General features: G+C 41.8%; 1 protein-coding gene across 3 annotated transcripts in view; it reads right to left on the bottom strand.

The window, feature by feature from the left end:
- The window catches only part of PIGG (phosphatidylinositol glycan anchor biosynthesis class G (EMM blood group)), a 90,074-nt gene that overhangs the window by 29,927 nt on the left and 38,783 nt on the right, over positions 1-21,364 (bottom strand). For all 3 annotated transcript variants that reach the window (XM_067553406.1, XM_067553408.1, XM_067553409.1), the window contains exons 7-9: positions 19,153-19,370; positions 12,313-12,594; positions 1,837-2,291 (exon numbers count right to left, since the gene is read on the bottom strand). In XM_067553406.1, the coding sequence (XP_067409507.1) occupies positions 1,837-2,291; positions 12,313-12,594; positions 19,153-19,370 (955 nt within the window). The remainder of the gene's footprint in view (positions 1-1,836; positions 2,292-12,312; positions 12,595-19,152; positions 19,371-21,364) is intronic.

The raw sequence follows: 21,364 nt of genomic DNA, 5'->3' as shown, positions 1-21,364 counted from the left end.
TCACAAAAGGCATACCTATGGCTGAGGGGCCGAAAAGGGGACTCCTGCGCATATGTTGCTCGGGTCGCACCACCAGGTCAGAAATTCCAGCATTGAGGGGGGGGAGGGGGAAGCTGTGACAAGCTGTCCGGTATACGGTCACTAACCAGCTCTGCAGGGGCCTGAGGTGCAGTCTTGCGTGTCGCACCACATAGGTACGTGCTGCCATGTGCCCTAATAGTCTCAGGCAGCTCCAAGCCGTCACGTGTGGATAAAGTCTCAGGTCCTCTGTGAGGGTCTGCAGTGAATGAAACCGGGAATCTGGGAGGTAGACTCTGGCTAGAGCTGCGTCCAGCACCGCTCCAATAAACTCTATCCTCCTGGTTGGGATCAAAGTTGATTTCTGAACACTGAGGATAAGTCCCAATCTGTCAAACGTGGTCCTGATGAACCGTATGTCCTTCTCTACCTGAGCCCTGGTTCGCCCCTTGATTAACCAGTCATTGAGGTAGGGAAACACCTGTATTCCTCTCCTCCTCAAGAAAGCCGCTACACCATTGCCACACACTTCGTGAAAACATAGGGAGCTGCTAAGAGGCCGAAGGGTACACCTGTGAACTGGTAGTGCACTTAAGCGACTTAACTGAAGGAATTTCCTTTGGCCCGGGAAGATGGCCAGGTGGAAATATGCATCCTTCATGTTGACGGCAGCATACCAATCACCTGGATCCAGGGATGGGATGATGGAAGCCAGGTTAACTATACGAAATCTCAACTTCTTCATTACCTGTGGAGGTTTTGGAGATCAAGGATAGGGCAGAGCCCTCCCTCGGCTTTTGGGAATTAAAGTTAGGAATTGCACATAGAACTTTCCACTTAAATTATATATATTAATTCAATTACATGGGTCTCTATATACTATGCCAGCCACTGCTGACTTAGTTATTGAAGAAGATTCAACTTCTGATAAAAACGTGTTTTCAGGTTTGTAAGATTTAGATTATAAATCATGGTTAATGCTAAGGACTATAGCCTACTGGCAGTAAACACAGTACACAGGACAACTACTCCAACAAGAATAGTGAAAAATCCCTACTGCACTGAATCCTCTCTCCCTTCAACTACGTACAGTTGTTTCTATTTACAGAATATTAAATTATTTACTTAACTAAACATAAAGTAAGTGTGATCTGCCCCTCACTGCCAGGAAAGGGTTAAGAGGGCCCTTGGAAAGGCAGCCAATAGGAAGGAGCTGTGTGGCAGTCAATCGGGGCCCAGGAGGCCAGTATATAAGGAGCGCCAAAGCAGAGCAAGAACGGTGCCGCCAGGAGCTCAAAGGGGAAAATCTGGCAGTACCATGGACAGAGCAGTGGCTGGCTGCTGGGAATCAGCAGAGCCAAAGGCCATGAAGCAAGGGCAGAGAAGGTCCTGGGGCTGCAGGGAAGCTGCCCAGGGAAAGCTATGGAGGAGTTGAGGGAGACACAGTGAAAGGCTGCTGCATCTAGCGTCCCTGGGCCAGGACCTGGAATAGTGGGTGGCCCTGGGTCCCTCCCCCTGCCCTATTGCCACAGGACCGGTGGCAGGACTGCAGTGGCCAGAGTGGGAAGTTGTCTAGATTGGACTGCAGAATCCCCTGGAAGGGGGGGGGAGCACAGACTGTGACTTGAACGGAGGGCTGAGTCACAAGAGCGAGGGTTGAGCGGAGACAGGCATGAGACGCAGAAAGAGGTGCCTGCTTGGTTGAGGGCTGATTCCTCTGATAACCAGCAGAGGCACCAAAGTGGGGAGTCGCACTGTGCCAAGGCAAGACATGAAATTTTAAGTAAACAACAACTACTATACAACTCAGATACCCACCTTGTCAACCAATGTCCAAAGTCTGGTCGATGAGCCCATTGAATTCCCGTCTGGTTTAATGAACGAAGTAACCGACAGCAAATAAGGATGATCCATGGACTTGCTAAAGCCATCCACTTTTCTGAGCCTTTTATAAATTCACCTGAAGAGTTGACTTTGCCCAGTGTTGAGTCACGTGGTGGTATATCAACATTCCTGCTCGGGACGGTTTCCTCAATATCTTCAAAATTTTGTTTCACAGCCGTGCTAAACTGAAGATCACATTCTTTCACAAGGAAGTAGTTTCTACAAATTTCCTGGCACAGTGCCAGGCAAAGAGTATTGATAAGAAAATACCAGGTTTGGTGCTCCTCTTCTATAAAGCTGCTTGCTCCCAGGCTCACAACATGGCCAATAGTTCCTGTCAAAATGAGTACATCTAGTTCTGACCAGCTGGAATTGGAGACAGCTGGATTCTGTGAACAGAAAATGTGTCATTATTTCACCAATCTGAAAAACATATCATTAGTTCAGTTTGTGTTTAAAATGTGCTTACAGTTACTTGTTCAGTGACAACAAATCCTAAGCAAAAAGAGAAATTATGTAATTTTTCTCAATGGCATTTCCTGCACTTTTACTCTTAAATAAGGTTAATTTTAGTGTAATCCACTGAGTTAGCATCACAACACCTTTAATTATACTATTTAAAATCATTTTATATCCCTTCAAGATAACGAACTTCGCTCTGAATAATCACCATAGCACACTTCACGTTCAGGTTCTCTACAATCTTGTGACAGAAGGCGTGGAGCAGCTCCTTCTTGTTGCACATCAATAGATCTAGAAATAGAACTCTTGCAGTAATCAAAAAACTGAGTAGAGATATGAGTAACAAGCAATTTTCTCACCACTCTAGATCTCTATCCATTCGTGGCTTGACAAAGTGAAAAAATCATTTCAAATTAACAGCAGCTACTGCAGACATATTGCTGCCTTGTTATCTTGCAAACCGAACTTTGATTTTATTTCATAAGCAGTCTGTTAAATAATAGGTGTTTAAGTATGTATGTCACGTTGTGTAGGGCTACAACAATACTCTTGGCCTGATTTCTTCATTATTTCAATTTTCTACTCACTGCCGCTACACAGAACCATCACCAGTGCCCACGGTTGAGAAAAGAGGGCTATATACATGTGACATGCCAATGAGCACTTTTGGGAGAAGCACTGCCTGAACAATCTTTTAATTCCATTTTAAGTACTTTTCTCTGCTGTGAAATACCCTAAGGAAACAGCACATCATGAATAAGAACTATCGATACTTTAAAGAACAGTAAAGTGACCATTTTAAAGCCAAATCACAAACATGGTAAATCATTTATATTTTAAAACAAAGTTCTCTGAAAGTATATTCTGTTGATTTGTTTTCTTAGCTACATACACCTACACTTGACCTTGTGAGCTGAGTTTTAAAAAGCATTGACCATCCAGGAACCTTATACAAATCAGTCAAATGTACTTCCCCCAATCTATGTTTAGTACACCATGGTTTCTAAGCTTTCGTTCTTTTTTATACCTCTCACCCTTACAGCAGACAACAAAGGAAAGGAAAGTAATATATTAAATATATAAAAAACATGATGTTTGAAGACCACTTGTGTAGTTCACTTCAAATGGATTTAATTCCCTAAGCAACAGGCAACAGATGGGAGAGGGGGGGTTAGGAGAAAGGTGGTATGTATGGAAAGCACTCACTACAGCTTACTGTATTATTTAACATGGTTTAAAATTAACATAGTGGTCAACACATTGTATCTAAGATGGTGACTAGCTGCAGTAGCCCAGGATCTAACATTTTGTTGCAGAGAGTACCTTGTTAAAGTGTTGACAGTGGTGTATGTGGAGATCTGGGCCTACTGCGAAGACAGGGTTACATGTCAGTCTAGCTAAGCAATCAAGTTTTTCTACTCTAAGCAGCTTTAGTAAACAAAAAATAAGTGTTTGCCCAGAAACAAGCAATTGACACTAACCACCTACCACCTCCAAATAGTTAATCTGACAAGAGTTCTGATTACATGGAGGACATACAGTCCAGCCCTGAGAAGCTTAAGTGCAAACTAGTTTGTGCTCAATACATTTGGTTTTGCATGGTCAGTGATTTCACCTTAAATAGTTTGCTCTAGAGATTAAACCCTCCAGTGGTTACTACCAGAAAAACATTTGCCAACAATTAAACACTGGCATGTGAGGGATCACAAATTTTTCCTGTACTTAGAAAGTATCTTCATTATCTCAGTCACTGCTGTGTGGTGCTGTTGGACATATTTATTGTTTGTGTGCCATTACGTACTGACATCCGAAGTAGACTGTGTGCATCAGATTTTTAACTCATGATTCAGACCTCTCCCCAAAGTGTTGGTTTATCTTGTAAGACTTACTAACAGATTATGCATTTTCACTCCAAAATTAAACCTATATATAATCAGGTAGCAGGTAATAAACAAGTTCAGCCTCAATGTCTAATTAAGAGGGATCTGGAATTTTGATTTGTGGGAACCAAGCTGTGCAAAGTTTAAATGCCATCTTTGTTATTTACCACCTGGAGTTCATGAGCTGAGTAAACAGGGCAGGTGGTGTACCTGAAATATGTATTAGATACTATTAATTCATACTAACAGCATGGACAATGTGTGTGTATGGTTGGGGGTAAAGGAGCACAGTACACCAAACCTCTGCACTTACAATTAAAATTACAGAATGTGACAATACAGAATTGAAATTTCAGCTGAAAGAGTTTCAGCTGAAATGCAGCCCAAATCAGTGATATAAGCTTAGTATCATCTGAACCCTGTTTGGTGGACTGTGTACTAATACTTACTCATTCCAGTTAACAGACTAGGTTACATCACAGGAACTATCACAATTAGTACTAACCTCTTGTTTAATAGTCTCAGCAGAGAGATCAAAGAGTGAAGGTGCGTGGAGACTTAAATGTGGATAAGCAAGTCATTAGACTAGAAGAGATTTAAGTTGCAGCAACTCCAATGCATTCACCTCTGTACTAAGTTCTGTAGCTAAGGGACTAGTGTTAGCCATCCCATGCACACAGAAACTACAGGAATCTCAGATCCCTTCACCCTTCTATCTTTAAGACAATTTGTGTCTTTTAAAGATTTAACACTTCCTCTTACAGAAATATATATATATATATATGGATTTATGACTCGTACCTTATGGTTATCAGCACCAACCCAGGTCCCCTTGACAACAGTAAGCTTCATAAACTGGAAGCAATTGAAATGCAAGTCACTGGGAATCATGAAACAACTTTACAGGTGCAATCAAACTAATGGGAAAGTTTCTGGTGTTCACGCTCCAAGCTTGCTTGACCATTTCTATGCCCCTGTCAATACAGTTTCAGTGCAGCAGCTCAGTTTGATAAAATACTCCTGTTGCAGAGCCAGTTATTTCAGCAGAACTACACTAGTAACCAAACAATCCCTCTGCACATCAGCAAGTCTCCTGCACTCTCAAGAACTAGGAAATGGTAAGAAAAATAGATTAATCAGGACTGATATTAATCCTGGTTGCAATGCTGTGGCTTTTCCGACTATCAATCAACATTATGGTAGTGCTTCAAGACCCTTATCAGGACTGAACCCTTATTGTGCTGGACACTGTACCGATACAGGTAAGAGAATCCCTGTTCCCAAAGGCTTACAATCTAGAAGTCAAAATGGAGTAGAGGATAGGGACATAACATACAAATAAACATGGTGAATTGACAAAGCTTTCGTATATATTTTGTTGTTTAATTAGCAGGAATGGTAAAAGGGGAAGCTAATGGAACTAAGCGAATCCAATGGAAGTTCACCTATCTCACCAAGATCGCAAACAAGGTTCTGTATGCATCACCAACAAATGGACCTATTCCCCTAAGGGCATATCCCCCTCACCTCCATAACAATAACCGCTTTTCTCCTCCTGCTCCCAGACCGTCCGTGTATGCACACATGCACGCACAAGAACCCTGCTGTTCCTGAGAGAGGAACACATTCACTAATCAACCCTATATTCCCTCACACAGGAAGCATGTATAATATATATCTGAGACTCATTACTGAATGTCACCATTAAAGGTTAGCGATGACTTGACCCTGGAATACTAAATTTAGATTTCTGTATCAATTGCTGATTTAGTGAGAACTATCCTGAAATGGATTTTGCAAAAGCATTGTGGGGATACCACCATTAGGGCTCAATCCTTGAAGCTGTTGAGCATCTTCAACCCCCATTAATTAAATCGGCATTCCAGGTACTGAACACCTTCAAGGACTGACACCCTCCTTATGTCAAGCAAATTGGATATGGGATCCTTAATTTATAAACATGAATTTTCTAAGCAGCAGGCTTCAGAGCCAACCTAGTATCTGCAGGTCAGTTTGAATTCTTTCTAGTTTGTGCGTCATCATGAATAGTGGAAATTTTGCAGCCCAAATAACAGCCTCAGTTATCTCTGTGCAATTCTCTTGCCACCACTGGATTAACAGCTGTAACTAGGACATAATGAGACAGTGGGAATGTACAGGCCCCTGCAATTGAAATTAACATTTCTGTTAACATGTGGGGCAGAAAAATACAGTTCAGTCACAAAGCTGTGCAGCTTCTGGAGGGCTGATAGTAAGGTAAAATGTTATTTTTCAGTCAAGTATCAGTGACTAAATGCTTGAGTAATTTTACATAGTCACTTTTCAGACTAGAAATTATAAGGTTTTGGGGATGCTGGTAGAGAGTCTAACATTTCTGAAGTCAAGATCTAATTTGGAAGCAAAGTGAGCTAATCTTGATTTCCAACTGTGCTAACTTCCATGTGACAGAACAGCATTGACGACAACTGTTCCCAGTAAGGTTTTTCTGGCATGCTAGGATCACATCAGAAAGCTACCAAACCAGTGCATCTACTTTTTTTTAAAGGCAGCAATGAATGGAAGAAAAGGTCTTAATATGTACTGCTGTTTGGGTGCTTTGATAATTAAACAGAAGATAAACGGCACCATATGGGGGGAAACCAACAAAAATTAAGTAGAAGGCAAAAATTCAATGAAATACAATTTATTTGAATTGCATTTTACTAATGGAAGTAATACTCCACAGCTGCTGCATTCTGAGCACTTTCAAAATGTCACTTACTTAGGCACCTAAATAAAGTTAAGGGCCAGATTTTTAAAGTTATTTGGTTTCAGTGGGAGTTTGGCAGCCCTAAGAACCTAACTTCAGGCTCCCATTTTCGAAAAATACTGGCCTCAATTTTTTAAGAGAAATAACAAAATATGACTGCAAATAGTAACACTATATATTATACTTCAGCACAATCCAGTAACTCTGAATCAAGGCATTACACAAACAAGTGAACATTTTGAAGATTTGCTAGGATTTATAAAGGACTGCAGCACTATTTAAAACCTTATATATCACCGAGGGAAGGAGTGACTGTGGAAAGATGTAGTAATCAAAAGTTATTTATAGCATCCGGGAAGCAGATGTTAACACTGCCTAGAGCATTATGGTCTCCAGAAAATTCATGGACCTGATAATCAGCTCCTACGTTCAAGCATGGGAAAAAAAGTCACATAAGAGACGTACTTCAAAGACATTTCTTCAGCGATATGAACTAAAATGCTTTATTTTTAAAAAAATATAAAAATATATTAACGATCTAAAACCATTAACATATGGTCTTGAATAAGTTTTTGAAGTATATATTTGTATTCTAAAGTATACATTTGGAAGAGGGATTTATTCAACCTGACAAGACACAAGTTCTAGATTCTACACTGGCAAAACTCAGAAGTTTTACACTCAGAAGGAAGAGAAAGACTTTCTTTCTTGAGATGTCACTTCAGTTCCTACAATAGAAACCCAGAATCCTGAGATCTGACACTGCAGTGGTTATTTGATCGTGCGACCTTTTGTGTCTGTAATAGTTTACGCCACCAACTCCCGCCATACAAGTACATATCCCAAATAACAAATAAATACATTTTTTAAAAAATCAACATGCAGCTCTCACTAAATATTAGAACCAGTAAGGTAGTGCCACCCTTACGTCTGTGCTGCCTTCAGAACTGGGCACCCGGAGCAGTCACCGCTCTCCGGCCACCTGTCTCGGAAGGCAACGCCGCCACCAGCAGCAGCACATAAGTAAGGGTGGCATAGAATATGTATACAACTGCATGAACACATCCAGGAAATTTGCTCTTTATGCCCTGACCAACCCAGGAAAAATGTGTGATTTCTCCGTGATTTAAGTAGACCCCTACTGATATGTCTGGAGGAATCTGCTGTGTTAGTTATTCATTGCTGTGAGTAAAATGTGCGCAGTAAGTTTTTTTTCCCCTAACGCTTCTCACACCCACCCAGAATACACTCTGCATCCCAGGCCCCCCCAGTTTCAGAACCTCTGAGATACTGCAATGCAAAGAAGAAAGAAAATGATTTTACAGTAGTATTTGTAAAGCATGTCTACTTGTATATACCTCTAGCAATTCTTCTTTATCTATTTTCATTAAAAGCATCTGTCTAAGCATCTGCAACTGGAAATGGGAATGAATCATGCGTAGACGTAATTGAGCTAGCTTTAATCTAGCTAGTGTGAGCACCAATAGCACCCAGAACTGTACAGCCTGTGCTGAAGCCCACAGTGCTGCAAGCCCATCTGGGCCACTCAGTGCTTGTTATTTGGGCAGCTAGGCCGTGTTGAAACCTGTGCTGCTGCAGCTTCATGGATGTCACTCTAGCTAAACTACAGCCAAATCAGGTATGTCTACATATGCTTGAACCACACCTCAAAGTGCAGTGTGGACACACCCTCAGCACCTCTACATTTCTTCACAAAAAATGACACACACATTTCCCTTGGATTGACAGTCTCAAAAACCTTCCTATCCAACAGACACTGCTGCACCTCACCCCATGAAATCCACTCCCCCATTTAACCCAGGCCCTTGGGCAAAGTATGGGAAAACATGCAAGTCTTCCATTACGTCCTGAAAGTTCAACAGTTCCCAGATGTGGAACACCTTAAAATTTAATGTTTCTTTTTAAAGTTTTTTGGTATGACTAAAGTGCAGTGGGGAGCAAGCCTCCCGAAACAAGAGACAGACTCATGCAAGCGGGGATCCAGCTAGCACACAGAAACAGCAGTGTGGATGTTGGGGCTCCTGCAGAGACTCTCTCTAGCCACCCATGCTCAGACCTAGCGGGTGAGGGTTGGGAGCCCAAACTGCTGCCCGAGTCACGTGCTCACCCTGCTCTTTTTGCATATTAATAGCTCAGGTCCTGCAAGCTCAAGCCTGTCTACCTGGGCTGCATGCCTCACTTCCAGCTCAAGTGTTGTAGGCCAGCGGCGGCTGGGGAACCTTGGGACAAATGGGGTATAGCAGAAACCCATGGGGATCCCCACACCAGAACTCTCCCCTTAGCCCCAGCCCACTGGGAGTTCTTCCCCCTAATTCTCACCCCACTTAGCCCTGGCCTCTGAGGTTTCCCTCCTCCCTTCACCCTAATTCCTCCCTTCTTTCCAGACCCCGGGGCTCACTCACTGCCCTGCCCCCCACAACCTTCGCCATTAGCCCAAGCCCTTAGGACTCCTTCTGCCCTCCCCTAGGCCAGGAGCAACAGATTTACCAGTTCAGAAGGGTGGCTCTCTTCTGCCCATCTGACCTTTCTTCTGCTCCCTCAAGGCCTCCTGTGGCTTGTTGTCAGTGTCTCCTCCAGCTTCTTCTCCCCCCCCCAGATTGCACAGCCAAGATCTCATAGGAGGCAAGCCACAAGGGTTTTGAATGGGGTCCAAGGCATTGGATTCACTGCCCAATCCACAGGCTGCAGTGACCGTAGAGCACTGTAAGATGTTGCACTCTAACTGCCCCCATTCAAAATCCTGGCAGTTTGCCTCCTTTCAGACTTTCACTGCACAGTCTGTGCATGTGCCACAGGGCGGTAGAGAAGGACACCATGCAGCTGCTACTAAATTCAAATTGCAAACAGAATCTATTTGCACAATCCATATTTAGAGAGAGACATGTATGTGTGTGCACTTTTACAGGAGAGGCAGTGCCCCACTTCTCTATAATGAGCCACCACTGGTGTAGTTACTACTGTTCTTTGAAGAACACCAACGCAGGCTGCCATCACGGACCATTCAGAGATAGGAACTGGCATCTCAATAGTGAATGAGAAATGATAGAGAGCGTGTGGACTAATTGCGATGGATCCTGAAAGTGAAGACAAGGCGCTTATGTTCAATGCTATAGAAAAGAGCAAGCAAGTGGAGGGATGACATGGCCAAAGCAACAGCCTAGACAAATGATATTTGAAGCAGCATTCTGATTGGATATGAGCAAGGCAAGATTTGTCAAGGCCAGGGAGAAGGATGTTACAGCAATTGAGGTTATGGGCCTGAGTGACAGGTAGGATGGTGTGTTGTCCCTAGTGATCAAGAAAAGAGATGGGGGAGATGAAGAGTAGACCATCATTACCAGTGTTTCCTAATTAAGTGTAAGATTTGTCATAATGCTTATTCAACGAGTAAGGGCTCTCACATGACGCTTAAACCCATGAAGGCCAGAAAATTGAGTTAACATCTTTACCTTATTGCCTAATTTCTTTGCAATGCATCTTAGGATATTTTCAAGAAAACGTCTTCAGTCACACATAAAAAACTCAAGACAGCAAAAGAGTAACGTCTGCATCCCTAAAGCTAGATGAAGGAGAGAAGTGACTCACTGGCTGAAGAAGAGAGTTACCTGTAACCTGACTTTGAGAAGATCAGTACAAAGACACACTTTTGAGTATATGCTTCGGCTTGGCAGAATTGGATTTAAAGAAAAAATTCAGTGGGTAACAGATGTTAATTTTTAAGCTTTTTTAAAAATTATCTATTTATATTTTTACAGTTGTGAAAAATTATGGGAGGATGGGGCAGACAATTATTTAATAATAAGTTTAACTTTGTGAATCTCAACATTTACTAACTAAATGTGCCACTAGTCCAGCTCCACTAATGCCAGCATTACAACCCATTTTATATACATTAAGGTGGGACTATAAATTAAAGTTCTAAGCAGCGTTTTTCTTACTTTGCTTATGTGTAAATTATGATCATCATCAATGGAAATAGTGTGTGTCAGTTTGTGTGTGTATGGTGAAATCATTGTTTACCGAATCCTTCCAAGAACCTTCTGGCAAATTGGCAAACAGGATAGGGACAGGCATCCCTGCCTTGAGTAATGGAATATTTAATACATTGCTACATAAAGGAACATGGCTCTTGGTGTATCCTCAGCTCCACCATCTCTTCAGGTCCCACTGAGGATGGAGTGTGGGATCTTTATTGATAATCTACATGAACTCCAGTCACAGGTGAGCAACTTTCTTCATGTACTAATCATTATATTTGGCTTGTTGCTATTTATAAAATTTGAAAAAATTGGGAATATGAAAAAAATGTGGAAAGAAAGGGTACTTAGCACTGCTCACCATGAGTAAATGTTTCAGTCTCAGCAGAGAATATTAGGGCACTATGAAATGCTTAGCAGTGTCAAGGTCATACCAGTTATAGTTAAAGCAACATTAAGCAAAGAAATGCATCTCCTTATTTCATAATAAATAAAAGCTAAAAATCAAAGCCTAAACAAGGTAATTCAGAGATGACTGAAGTGTATATAGACCATTTTGAGATCAACATTCCTTTTCAAGAATAGATTGTCAAATTATGTAGTTACAAACTGTGCAACTGGATATTTCTCTCAGCAGATCTGTCCGTTAGTTGATTAGTTCATTACTTTAACAAGTATTTGCTTTTTGGCACCAAAAAGTTAAGCTAGCCAGCTATGAGACCACAAAACCAATGATTCTTTTTACAATCAAGGCAGTAAGGGAAACAATACAGCTTACATATGAATTGATTTTTCCATTACCACCACCTGATGAGGAAAGGCAGTCAGTTTTATATAGCTGATGGGGTTTTAAAACCTCTGAAGAGCTTTATTTTATTAAATTAAGAAGTTAACAATGCCTATTTTCTTACTCAAAGAATTGTTATCTTCAAAGTATCTGGAAAATACAGCAAGTTATCTTCAGTGTGCAGTTTTTTTGGTATCACCCAAATTGCTTTAGTTGTATATGTAAGTGTCATAGCATGAGAGCATGTAACGAGTGCACTGCATAATTGTTTCTGATCTAGTAAGTCAAATGCAAAATTACACTTATTGGAACATTTCTTAAAGCAATGTGAACATGAACACGGTTTATGATCTCCATTACAGTAATCAGTCTGATGCCATAGTGACTATAGCACATTCCAATTTCACTCCTTAAGTGGATTGAAATTATACCATCCCTTTAACATACACCAGGAACTTCGGATGAGGCTCTGCTGGAGGACACAGCATAAAAAGCAAAAGGCTTCAAACGATATTTCTTAAAGAGCGCTCTCACCTTAGCTGGAAGTTTGGGATTCTCAAGCATCTTTCCAAAGGTGGATAAAATTACACACATAAGTGCAGAAATCAGCATCATCACTCCAGCTGCCATAAACCACGATATACTGCAGAAATAGCACAAGCTTTCTGCTGATGTGCACACAATTACATGCACTGCACAGAGCATCAGGCAGAGCAAGTAGAACAGCAGAGAGAACAATGGAGGTGAGAGCGGCACTTCAAATTCAGCCCTGCTGCTCAGGGCTTTCGGCATGCTGAGCAGGAGCAGGAGCAGAACCTGGAAGAGAGAGCAGAAGTATTGGGATGGGCACAAAACAGACACAGAACTACACTTAAAGTATACCACAGGCATTCAAAGCGAAGCAGTCTAGTTGTTTTCCATACTACATTGTCAGTAAACATATTTACAACAAGGCTGTGTGTGATGGAAGGTACATGCCAGACTGGCCAGTTTTATGCTAATTGTAACTGAAGAATACACTTACATATATTTGTGTTTTTAAAGTGACATACATTCTGTTGCACGGAAATCCTGCAAGCCCTCTGTATACAGAACTCCCATGGATTTCAATGGCATCCCTGCACAGGCAGGGCTTGTAGAATATGGGCTGAAGGCTGAAGAAATCCTGCAAGCCCAGTGCAGTAACTGTAGTTCTTCGAAACATGTGTCCCTATGGGAGCTCCACTCTAGGTATGCTTGTGCCCGCTGTGCCTTTGAATGGAGATTTCCCATAGAAGTCTCCATTCAGCCGACGTACGTGTACTGGTCAACCTCATGCCATTGTTATATAACACTGCACAGGCGAACAACTCTGAGTTCCTTCTCTCCTGTGAAGCCCTATAACCCCAAAGCAGAGAGGAAGGGGGGCAGGCAGTGGAACACCTAAAGAGAGACTCTTCTCTAAGAACTATAGGTACTGAACAGGATGAGTAACCATTTTCTTCTTCTTCAAGTAGAGTTGTTATGGGTGCTCCGTTCTAGGTGACTACCAAGCAGTTTACCTTTAAGGAGGAGGGGGCTTCAGAGTTGAGTCCCATACGGAACAAAGTACATCTGAGCCGAACACAGTATGGGAAGCAGGGTCATGAGTTATTACGTATGAGTCAGCAAACATATGTATAGAAGACTAAGTAGCAGCTTTACATCTTCAATAATGGCCACCTTTTTGAGAAATGACATGGGGTGGAAATGGACCTCGTAAAGCGAGTTCATATATCTGAAGGTGCATGAATATTACAAGATTTGTAGCAAGAATTAATGCAGTTGGATATCCACTTGGAAAGTCTCTGATTAGAGATTGCAGACCCCTTTGATCTATCTGTGAGCGAGACAAACAATTTGGGAGTCTCTCTGACGGGTTTACTCCTATCCAAATAGAAGGTCAGGGTTCTCCTGATGTCAACAGTGTGCAACAGTACCTCTTATTTATCTAGGTGAGGTTTAGGGTGGAAGACTGGCAAATGAATGGGTTGGCTAATATGGAACTCAGAGGAGACTATGTAAAAATTTGAAGTAACCTTGTCCTTAAAAAATACTGTGAAGGGGGCATGCCGTAAGGGCCTATTTCCCCAACCTGTTGCACAGACACAATGGCTAAGAAGAATGCGATTTTCACTGATAAATGGAGCAGTAAGCAGGTAGGCATCAGTTCAATGGTGGTCTTGCAAGTCATTTAAGAACCAGACTGAGGTCTCAAAACAGAATAGGACACCTGACTGGCGAAAGATTTCCAAGCCCCTTGAGGAATCTCACTGCTGTAAGATGGGCAAAAATGGAAAAACCCTCTATTGAACAATGCAAAGCCACGATGGCTGCCAGGTGGACTCTAACGGAGCTCAGTGATAGCCCTGAACTTTTCAGTGTTAGGATACAGTCCAGTATATCTGACAGCAATGAGGTCGTTATCAGAATATGTTTGAGATCAAACCAGCAGACAAATCTTGCCCATTTTTGAGAGTATGTGTAGTGAGTAGACTGTTTTCTGCTGTGTAATAGTACTCTTTTTACCTCCTTTGAACAGGCTGTCTCTAATCCCATGAACCATCAACCAACCACGATTTGAGACAAAAACTGTTCTAGGATGGAGTGAAGGATCTTCCTGCATTCCTGGGAGAGGATGTAAAAAGCCACCTGGAGAATAACCGGTGAGCAAACAGCCAGCTGTATCAGGTAAGGAAATAAAGTCTGTCTGGTCCAGCTTGGAACTATTAGGATAACTCTGGCTTTGTCCTTTTTTATTTTAAGTAGACATTTGGATATTAGAGGAGTCAATGGGAACGTGTACAGTAGATCTGATGACCAATGAAGGTGATATGTATCCCCCACAGACTGGCAACCCAGCCCACCTCTGGAGCAAAACTGGGCCTCTCTTTTGTTTATCTCAGTGGCAAACAAGTCTTTGTAGGTTGAAGTGGGGTACTCTATTGCCAGAATATGTGGTATAATATGCTAGAATCTATTTCCCATTCATGGCTTGGAAGACGTGCCTGCTGAGAGTATCCATGGTCACATTCTGAACCCCTGGAAGATGGGATGCTATGATGACAAGATGATGGTGTGCACCAATTCCAAAGCTTGATAGCCTCAACACAAAGGGAGGGTGGTTTTGCTCCTCCTTCCTGGTTGATATAAAACATGCATGATGTTGTCCATCATGATCTTTATGAGCTTGCCCCCAATTAGTGGTAGAAACTGGAGACAGGCAGATCTGATGACTCTGAGTTCCAAGAGATTGATGTGTAGTGTGATCTCTTGCAATGTCCACTTGCTCTGGTCTCTGAGAGTCCAGATGCACTCCTCGCACTAGCAGGTGGTTGGTGAATAAACAGCCCGAGGCATCCTGGAAGGTAGAGCATTTGGAGTCTTGTGTGATCTATGTCAAAGATACCAGCTGCCTTGTGCCGCAGCAACTGAAGACAGTTCTTGACCAGGATTTGGGGGTGGAGCTGGATTGTATGGGCTATGCTGGAAAGGGTCACAAACCCATGCGGTGAAAGGAGGCTTTTGCTGTTACCAAACTGAGAGGAGTTCCTATGAATTCAGTGTTTTGCACAAGGATCTAAGTAGATTTCTGAATGTTCAGCTGTAGGCCCAATTTGAGGGAGATGTATGGCTTCAGAAGTTGCCGTGAAGTTAGTTCCAGGCAGCGACCCTTCAGCAGCCAATCATCTAGATAAGAAAACACTAAAATACCTGTCCTGCAGACCTGCACTGCTACTACTGACGTGACTTTTCAAAAGACCCTCAGGGCAGATGACAAGACAAAAGGGAACGCCCTATATTGAAAGTGATCCAGGCCAACAGTAAAACGGTAGAGGAATCATTTGTGAAATGGGTGAATTGCAATTTGGAAATATGCATCTTGAAAGTGGAGAATTAAGAACAAATCCCCTCAATCTAGTGAGGGAATTATAATCGCAAGCGTCAACGTTTTTACGTTTTGGGCTTTCATATAACTGTTGAATAGCCTCAAATCCAGGACGGGTTTCCAACTGCCATTCTTTTTTGGTTCCAGGAAGTACCTGGAGTAACATCCCTTTACTCTGTGCTGCATGGGAACTGGTTCTAAAGCACTCAAGTGTAGGAGAGAGTCTACTTCTTGACAAAGCAAATTCTCATTAGAGAGGTTCCTGAAAAGGGATGGGGAATGGGGGTTGGCCAGTGGAAGAGTAGTAAAATGGATGGCATATGCTGTGGAGATTATCTCCAAAACTCAGTTGTCTGGGGTGATCGACTCCCAAGCCCGCCTGAAGTGGTAAAGGCTGAGAGGTGCATGATTTCCTTCTTTGGAATTTCTCTTCTGATGAGGTTCGTACAACCTCTGGGAGGTCAGGAATTGGGCAGGACAGGATCTCTGAGCTATCTGGGACTTGCTGAACCTTCTCTTGTAGTGTACGGATCCCAAGAGTAGCCCTAGAGTCCATGCCATCTGCAAACAGTTTAGACCAGTGATACTCAGACTGAGGTTTGCGAGCCACAAGTGGCTCTTTAATGTGTCTCCTGTGGCTCTTTGTAGCACATGATATTAAAACACTGTGTGATTTAATTATTAACCAATCTAAGTTATTAACCAAACAGGATGCTTTCACTATGCTATTAACCAATTATGTTATCAACTTCCACTAAGTTATTAACTTATTTGCTGTGAGAATATTATATATAAGTATTATAGAAAATGAAACAATGAATTCACACTACCGTGGCTCTTTTGGGTAAAGTTGATTGCTAATTTGGCTCCTGAACCAATGAGCTCTAAGTATCACTTGTTTAGATCCATCAAAAGGGAGTCTTTCACCATATTCTGAACCACTTTCGGAAATCCAGAGAGCTGGGGCCAGGAAGCCCTTCTCAGAACTACCGCTGTGGAGATCAAACGGGTGGTAACGTCAGCAGTGTCAAGGGATCACCCTTATTGATTTGTCCTCGGTATACAACACCGTCTGGAGACAGGGCCTCCTTCCCAAGATCTCCAGTGTCATTCACTGCCAGCAAACCATCAGTCTCTTTGCGGCAGTGACTGGGGACCCGCTGCTTTAACGTACACCTTAATGGCCAGATCAGTAGACTAAGAATTGTTAACTCAAGCATCCCTCAGGACTCCATCCTGGCCCAGATACCTTTTAATCTATACACTGTGGATATACCAATGGAGTCAAAGAAATGTATGTATGTGGATGACATTGCACTAGCTGCTCAGCACATGTGCTGAGCAGCTGCACCCTAACGTGAGATTTTAGCACAATGGCTGATTATTTCCAACGCTGTAAAACTTAAGCCTAACTTGAAAAAAAACCCAGGGTGACTGCTTTCCATCCAAACAATAAAATGGCTAACACCAAATTCGATGGGCAGTTCTGCAGTGAGAGCGTCAGCCATGATGCTAACCCAAAGTATCTTGGCGTTATACTGGACCATTGTTTGACCTTCTGACAACACTTTGAGAACACCCATGATAAGGCCAGGTCTCATGTCACACTTATTAGGAAACTGGCCAGAAGATCGTGGGCACCAGTCCACGGACCCCACAAACCGCAACAATTGCCTTGGTATAGGCTGCGGCTGAATACTGCATGCCAGTGTGGTCTCACAGCAGTCTCACTAAACTCCTTGATACCCATTCAGTAACACAATGTGCATAGTGTCAGGGACGCTAAAATTGACTGGCTCCTGGTCCCATGACAGATCCAGCCTCCACAGATTAGAAGAGCTGCCCAGACATCTTGCTTCCTTAACCATGTCAATGCAAATATGAGGATCCTGTTGCACGATGACCTGCAGAATCCACCAAAGACAGGATTAAAATCCCACAACTCTCCATGGAACAGCATCAAGACCCTTACACTTGACTTCAACGCTGAGGCTTAACGAACAGCCACATGGAGTGTTTCGAATGCTCAAAACAAACAGCTCATCATTGACCCTGCCAAGGAACCACCGGGTTTTGATTTATGTTGAAAAGACTGGTACAGATTGAATTGCATCAGGACACCTCATGGGAGACATGGACAAACCCTCTTTAAATGGAAAATGAGGCAAACACCTGTTTGCGACTGTGGTCACAGTCACAAACAATGGAGCACATCAGATCTGAGTGCCCCCTTCGTTGTCTTGCCGGGGGCCTGAAAGACATGCACTAGCTCATTGCTGTGGCAATGTGCTGGCTATTAAATCTAGATATACATTTGTAACTGTTGCTACCTAATGTGATCCTGCACGACGGAATTATTTTTTAAAACCTAGGAAGTGATACTGAAAGCTACCTTAGAAGAACATTCAGATTGTAGAGTCAAGCCCTCAAAAGTTTGAAAATGCCACAATTAAGAAAAGGAACCCTGTGGAAAAAAATAATATGTGAACTAACAAAATGCATACAGAAAAGGGGGCTGAATTAAGGTTGCACAGGCATTTCCTAACTTTTAAGAACTTCACTTTGCAATTTTAATGCTCTTTTAATGTAGTTTTTTGTACACGATTATACTTATTGCATGGAAGACTGAGAATGATTTCACTCCCCTGCCCACTATATTTCTCAAAAAAGGTCCATATCCAGGCACATGATTCCTACAGTGTGGCTCTGAAGGCAGTGTCATGGAGAACTATTGCATGTTTAATAATTATCCACACAAAGAAACTACAAATAGCCTGTTTCACGCTCCCTACCAAAGATGGTATCTGCTATTTTTAGGGCTGAGCCTGTGAGGTGCTGAGTACTCAGGAGATCTGAAGCAGGCGTTAAGGGCACTGAGCCCCTTGGAGGAAGCGCTCCTTTCCCAGGATTACACTTTCAAGTACAAAGAATAAATGTTCCCACATCTGAGAATTTCACCCTGATTGTGCTGAACTGTGAACTTTACATCATCATTAGGCACAAACAATGTGAGAATATCTGCTATCCTATACTTTTTATAAAGAGCAGCTCTGTTCATGAAGCAATATAGGCTAGTGGATACATAAGCTGTTAAGTTGGAGCACATCTGCACACTTATTGTAAATATAAAAGTATAGAAAGCATACACCAAATAGATTATACCAAAAGCTTGCTAACACTTAGCTGTTAACATAATTTTGGTGCGTTAAAAAGTTATGCTTCATCTTTTCAATGGGAAAGAGTTAACACTGGGAAAGAGTTACTAATCATGAATGCTGCAAATCGATACGACCATACTAAGTAGACAAAGCATAGCAAATTGAACATTTCTGTTCTTAGCTTCTTCATAACAAGACGTGAATTCAAATCATAAAATGGGAAGGGACCTCCTGGGTCATCAAGTCCAGTCTGCACTTCAACAGGCAATGCCGTCATATAACCTCCTTTCTAAACGTATCAATTCTTACCTCCAGGACTATCACAGTCCCCACCGTCATTGAATACATGTCGTACTGTGCCACTTGCTTGTTTAGTGAAGAACTCAAGATCTTCAGAGCCTCTAAATACTGCTTAAGGACCTTTTTGCCAAGATTTAAGAGGATTTCTGAATTATTTCCCTCTAGGTAGAGCTTGATCCAATTCCCATGGGATTTTTCAGCTATTTTAAAATGTTGAAACCCAGGATCTAGTAAGAAAAAACAGGTAAAAATATCAGTGAGTTAATTAGATAATTATCAGAGTCCTGATAATATTTTTACAATTCCCAGGAAAATTTTGCTTCAGGAACTAAAACAATTGTAACTTCATATTGAGAAAGACATAAATCCTAAATAACTAATCGAGTCCATAATGAAGTAGTTACCCAGAACAAGATTGAGGTCTTTACTGTTTCCTCGTTCAGGGCTTAATCAAAGTTGAAAATAGAAGAACTTTCCAAACTGACACTCACTTATTTGTGGATAACTAGTTATCCGAATGGGAAACATTTGAGTTCTGACAGGGCTTAAGTAAATAAACAAACAGCCAGACTGGATACCATCTGTTGGGGTGGCTCTACAGAGAATATCAGTTCCTTTCTAGAACTTGTGTGGGCAAAGCAGCAGGAATGTGTATATAATGTGATCTGAAGTATGTGATATTATACTTTAAACATAACACGGCCTATAACGCATATTCTGATTTAAATGGAAAGCTTTCCATATGTGTCTGTCTGGCTAAGAGTTTGTCCAATAAGAAACAGCTTATTTTGTAGGTTCTATCTAGCTTATTCTAAACTTTTTTAAACACAGGGCATGTAACTTGCACTACTGATGGTAAAGAATGAGTTTGTTAGAACCGTAATAACTAAAGTATACGGGCCAAGCCAGTATCTTTCATTCTGAAGCAAACACAGCTACCTTAGACTAATATAATCCCTGAAAAGAAATGCCTTTAAATTTTTTTTCCAAGCACTTTTTACTAGTATCAATAAAATGTGAAACTGTTGAATTCAGTAAACTCAGATTTGCCAGTAATACAGAAATACACAGCCAATCAATCTTTTTTCAGTGAGTATCATTCCCTGATCTCTTAAACATGTACAGCTTTATTTTAGTTTAAGTTTTCCTAGCTTCAGCTTCCAGCAACTGAATCTTATGCCTGATAAATTAAAGAGCCATCTATCAAGTCTTCTACCCATATAGGTACTTACAATCTGTAGTCAAGTCATCTCTTAAAGTCTCTTGGATGAACTAAATAGGCTAAACTTCTTTAGTCCCTTTCTTAGCTAATGCCAGTAGAATTTCTAGTATCATCAAGTAAAACAAATCTCAGCAAATCAAATTTTTGAAGGAAAAAAACCTTTAGCAACAATCCCCAACAAAACTGGTTTAGGGGCAGTTTTCAGAGACACTGGTTTTTGCACAAGCAATGGCCAGGAAAACATGCATTTTGAAGACCTTAAGATTCAACATACCCTAAGGGAAGTAAGAAGCTTTATCAGGTAAGCACCCACATCTTCTGTAGAATGTAAGGTTTCGTTTTAAAAAGGAAGTTTCTAACACTTATGGTGGCAAAGGTAAGTTTCCAAACGTGAGCTGACAAACTGTACCCCTCCTAAGTCTGCACACAGACCCTGTGCCTCTGCTCCTCCTTATGTTTGTCAAGCTGCAGAAGTGAAGACTGTTGCTATTCAGAACCCTGTAAGCAAAAGTCAAATGACTGAAAAGCTATGAGCAGTAGCAAAGGCAAGAGCTGGCATGAGAGACTCAAACAGAAGCTGCAGGAAAAATCATATTGGAGAAACTGTAACCGCTCTCAGAAGCTAGAAATCTCAGGAACAGGTAGGGTGGCAGACATACCTCTACACAACTGCCAAGCTGTTAAAGGAAAATATTGTTCCTTCTACCTTCCAGAAGTCAGAGGGTGTTGCTTCAAGCGTACCACAAACTCATCGGTGAAAGTCTGATAGGAAAGATACAGGCCTCAAACATGCTCTCCCTTCAAGCAGCTAGCAGAAGTTTATTTCTCACCTGGTCATTGTCTCTGGACAGTGGTCATCCTATATTTTGTATCAGTCTTCAGCTAGTAAATTTTAATCCCCTGGATATCTGGTAAAATATTCAAGTTCTAGAGATACAGGGTTGATGTGAAAGGATGGGTGCGAGGATGAGATTAATGGGACAAAAAAAGAAAAGAGCA

This window comes from Emydura macquarii, unplaced genomic scaffold (genome assembly GCF_026122565.2).
Source record: "Emydura macquarii macquarii isolate MOO-44397 ecotype Brisbane River unplaced genomic scaffold, CSIRO-AGI_Emac_v2 contig_1451, whole genome shotgun sequence".
NCBI lineage: Eukaryota > Metazoa > Chordata > Testudines > Chelidae > Emydura > Emydura macquarii.
The sequence above is the reverse complement of the archived record's forward strand: the minus strand, read 5'-3'. Positions and strand labels throughout refer to the sequence as shown.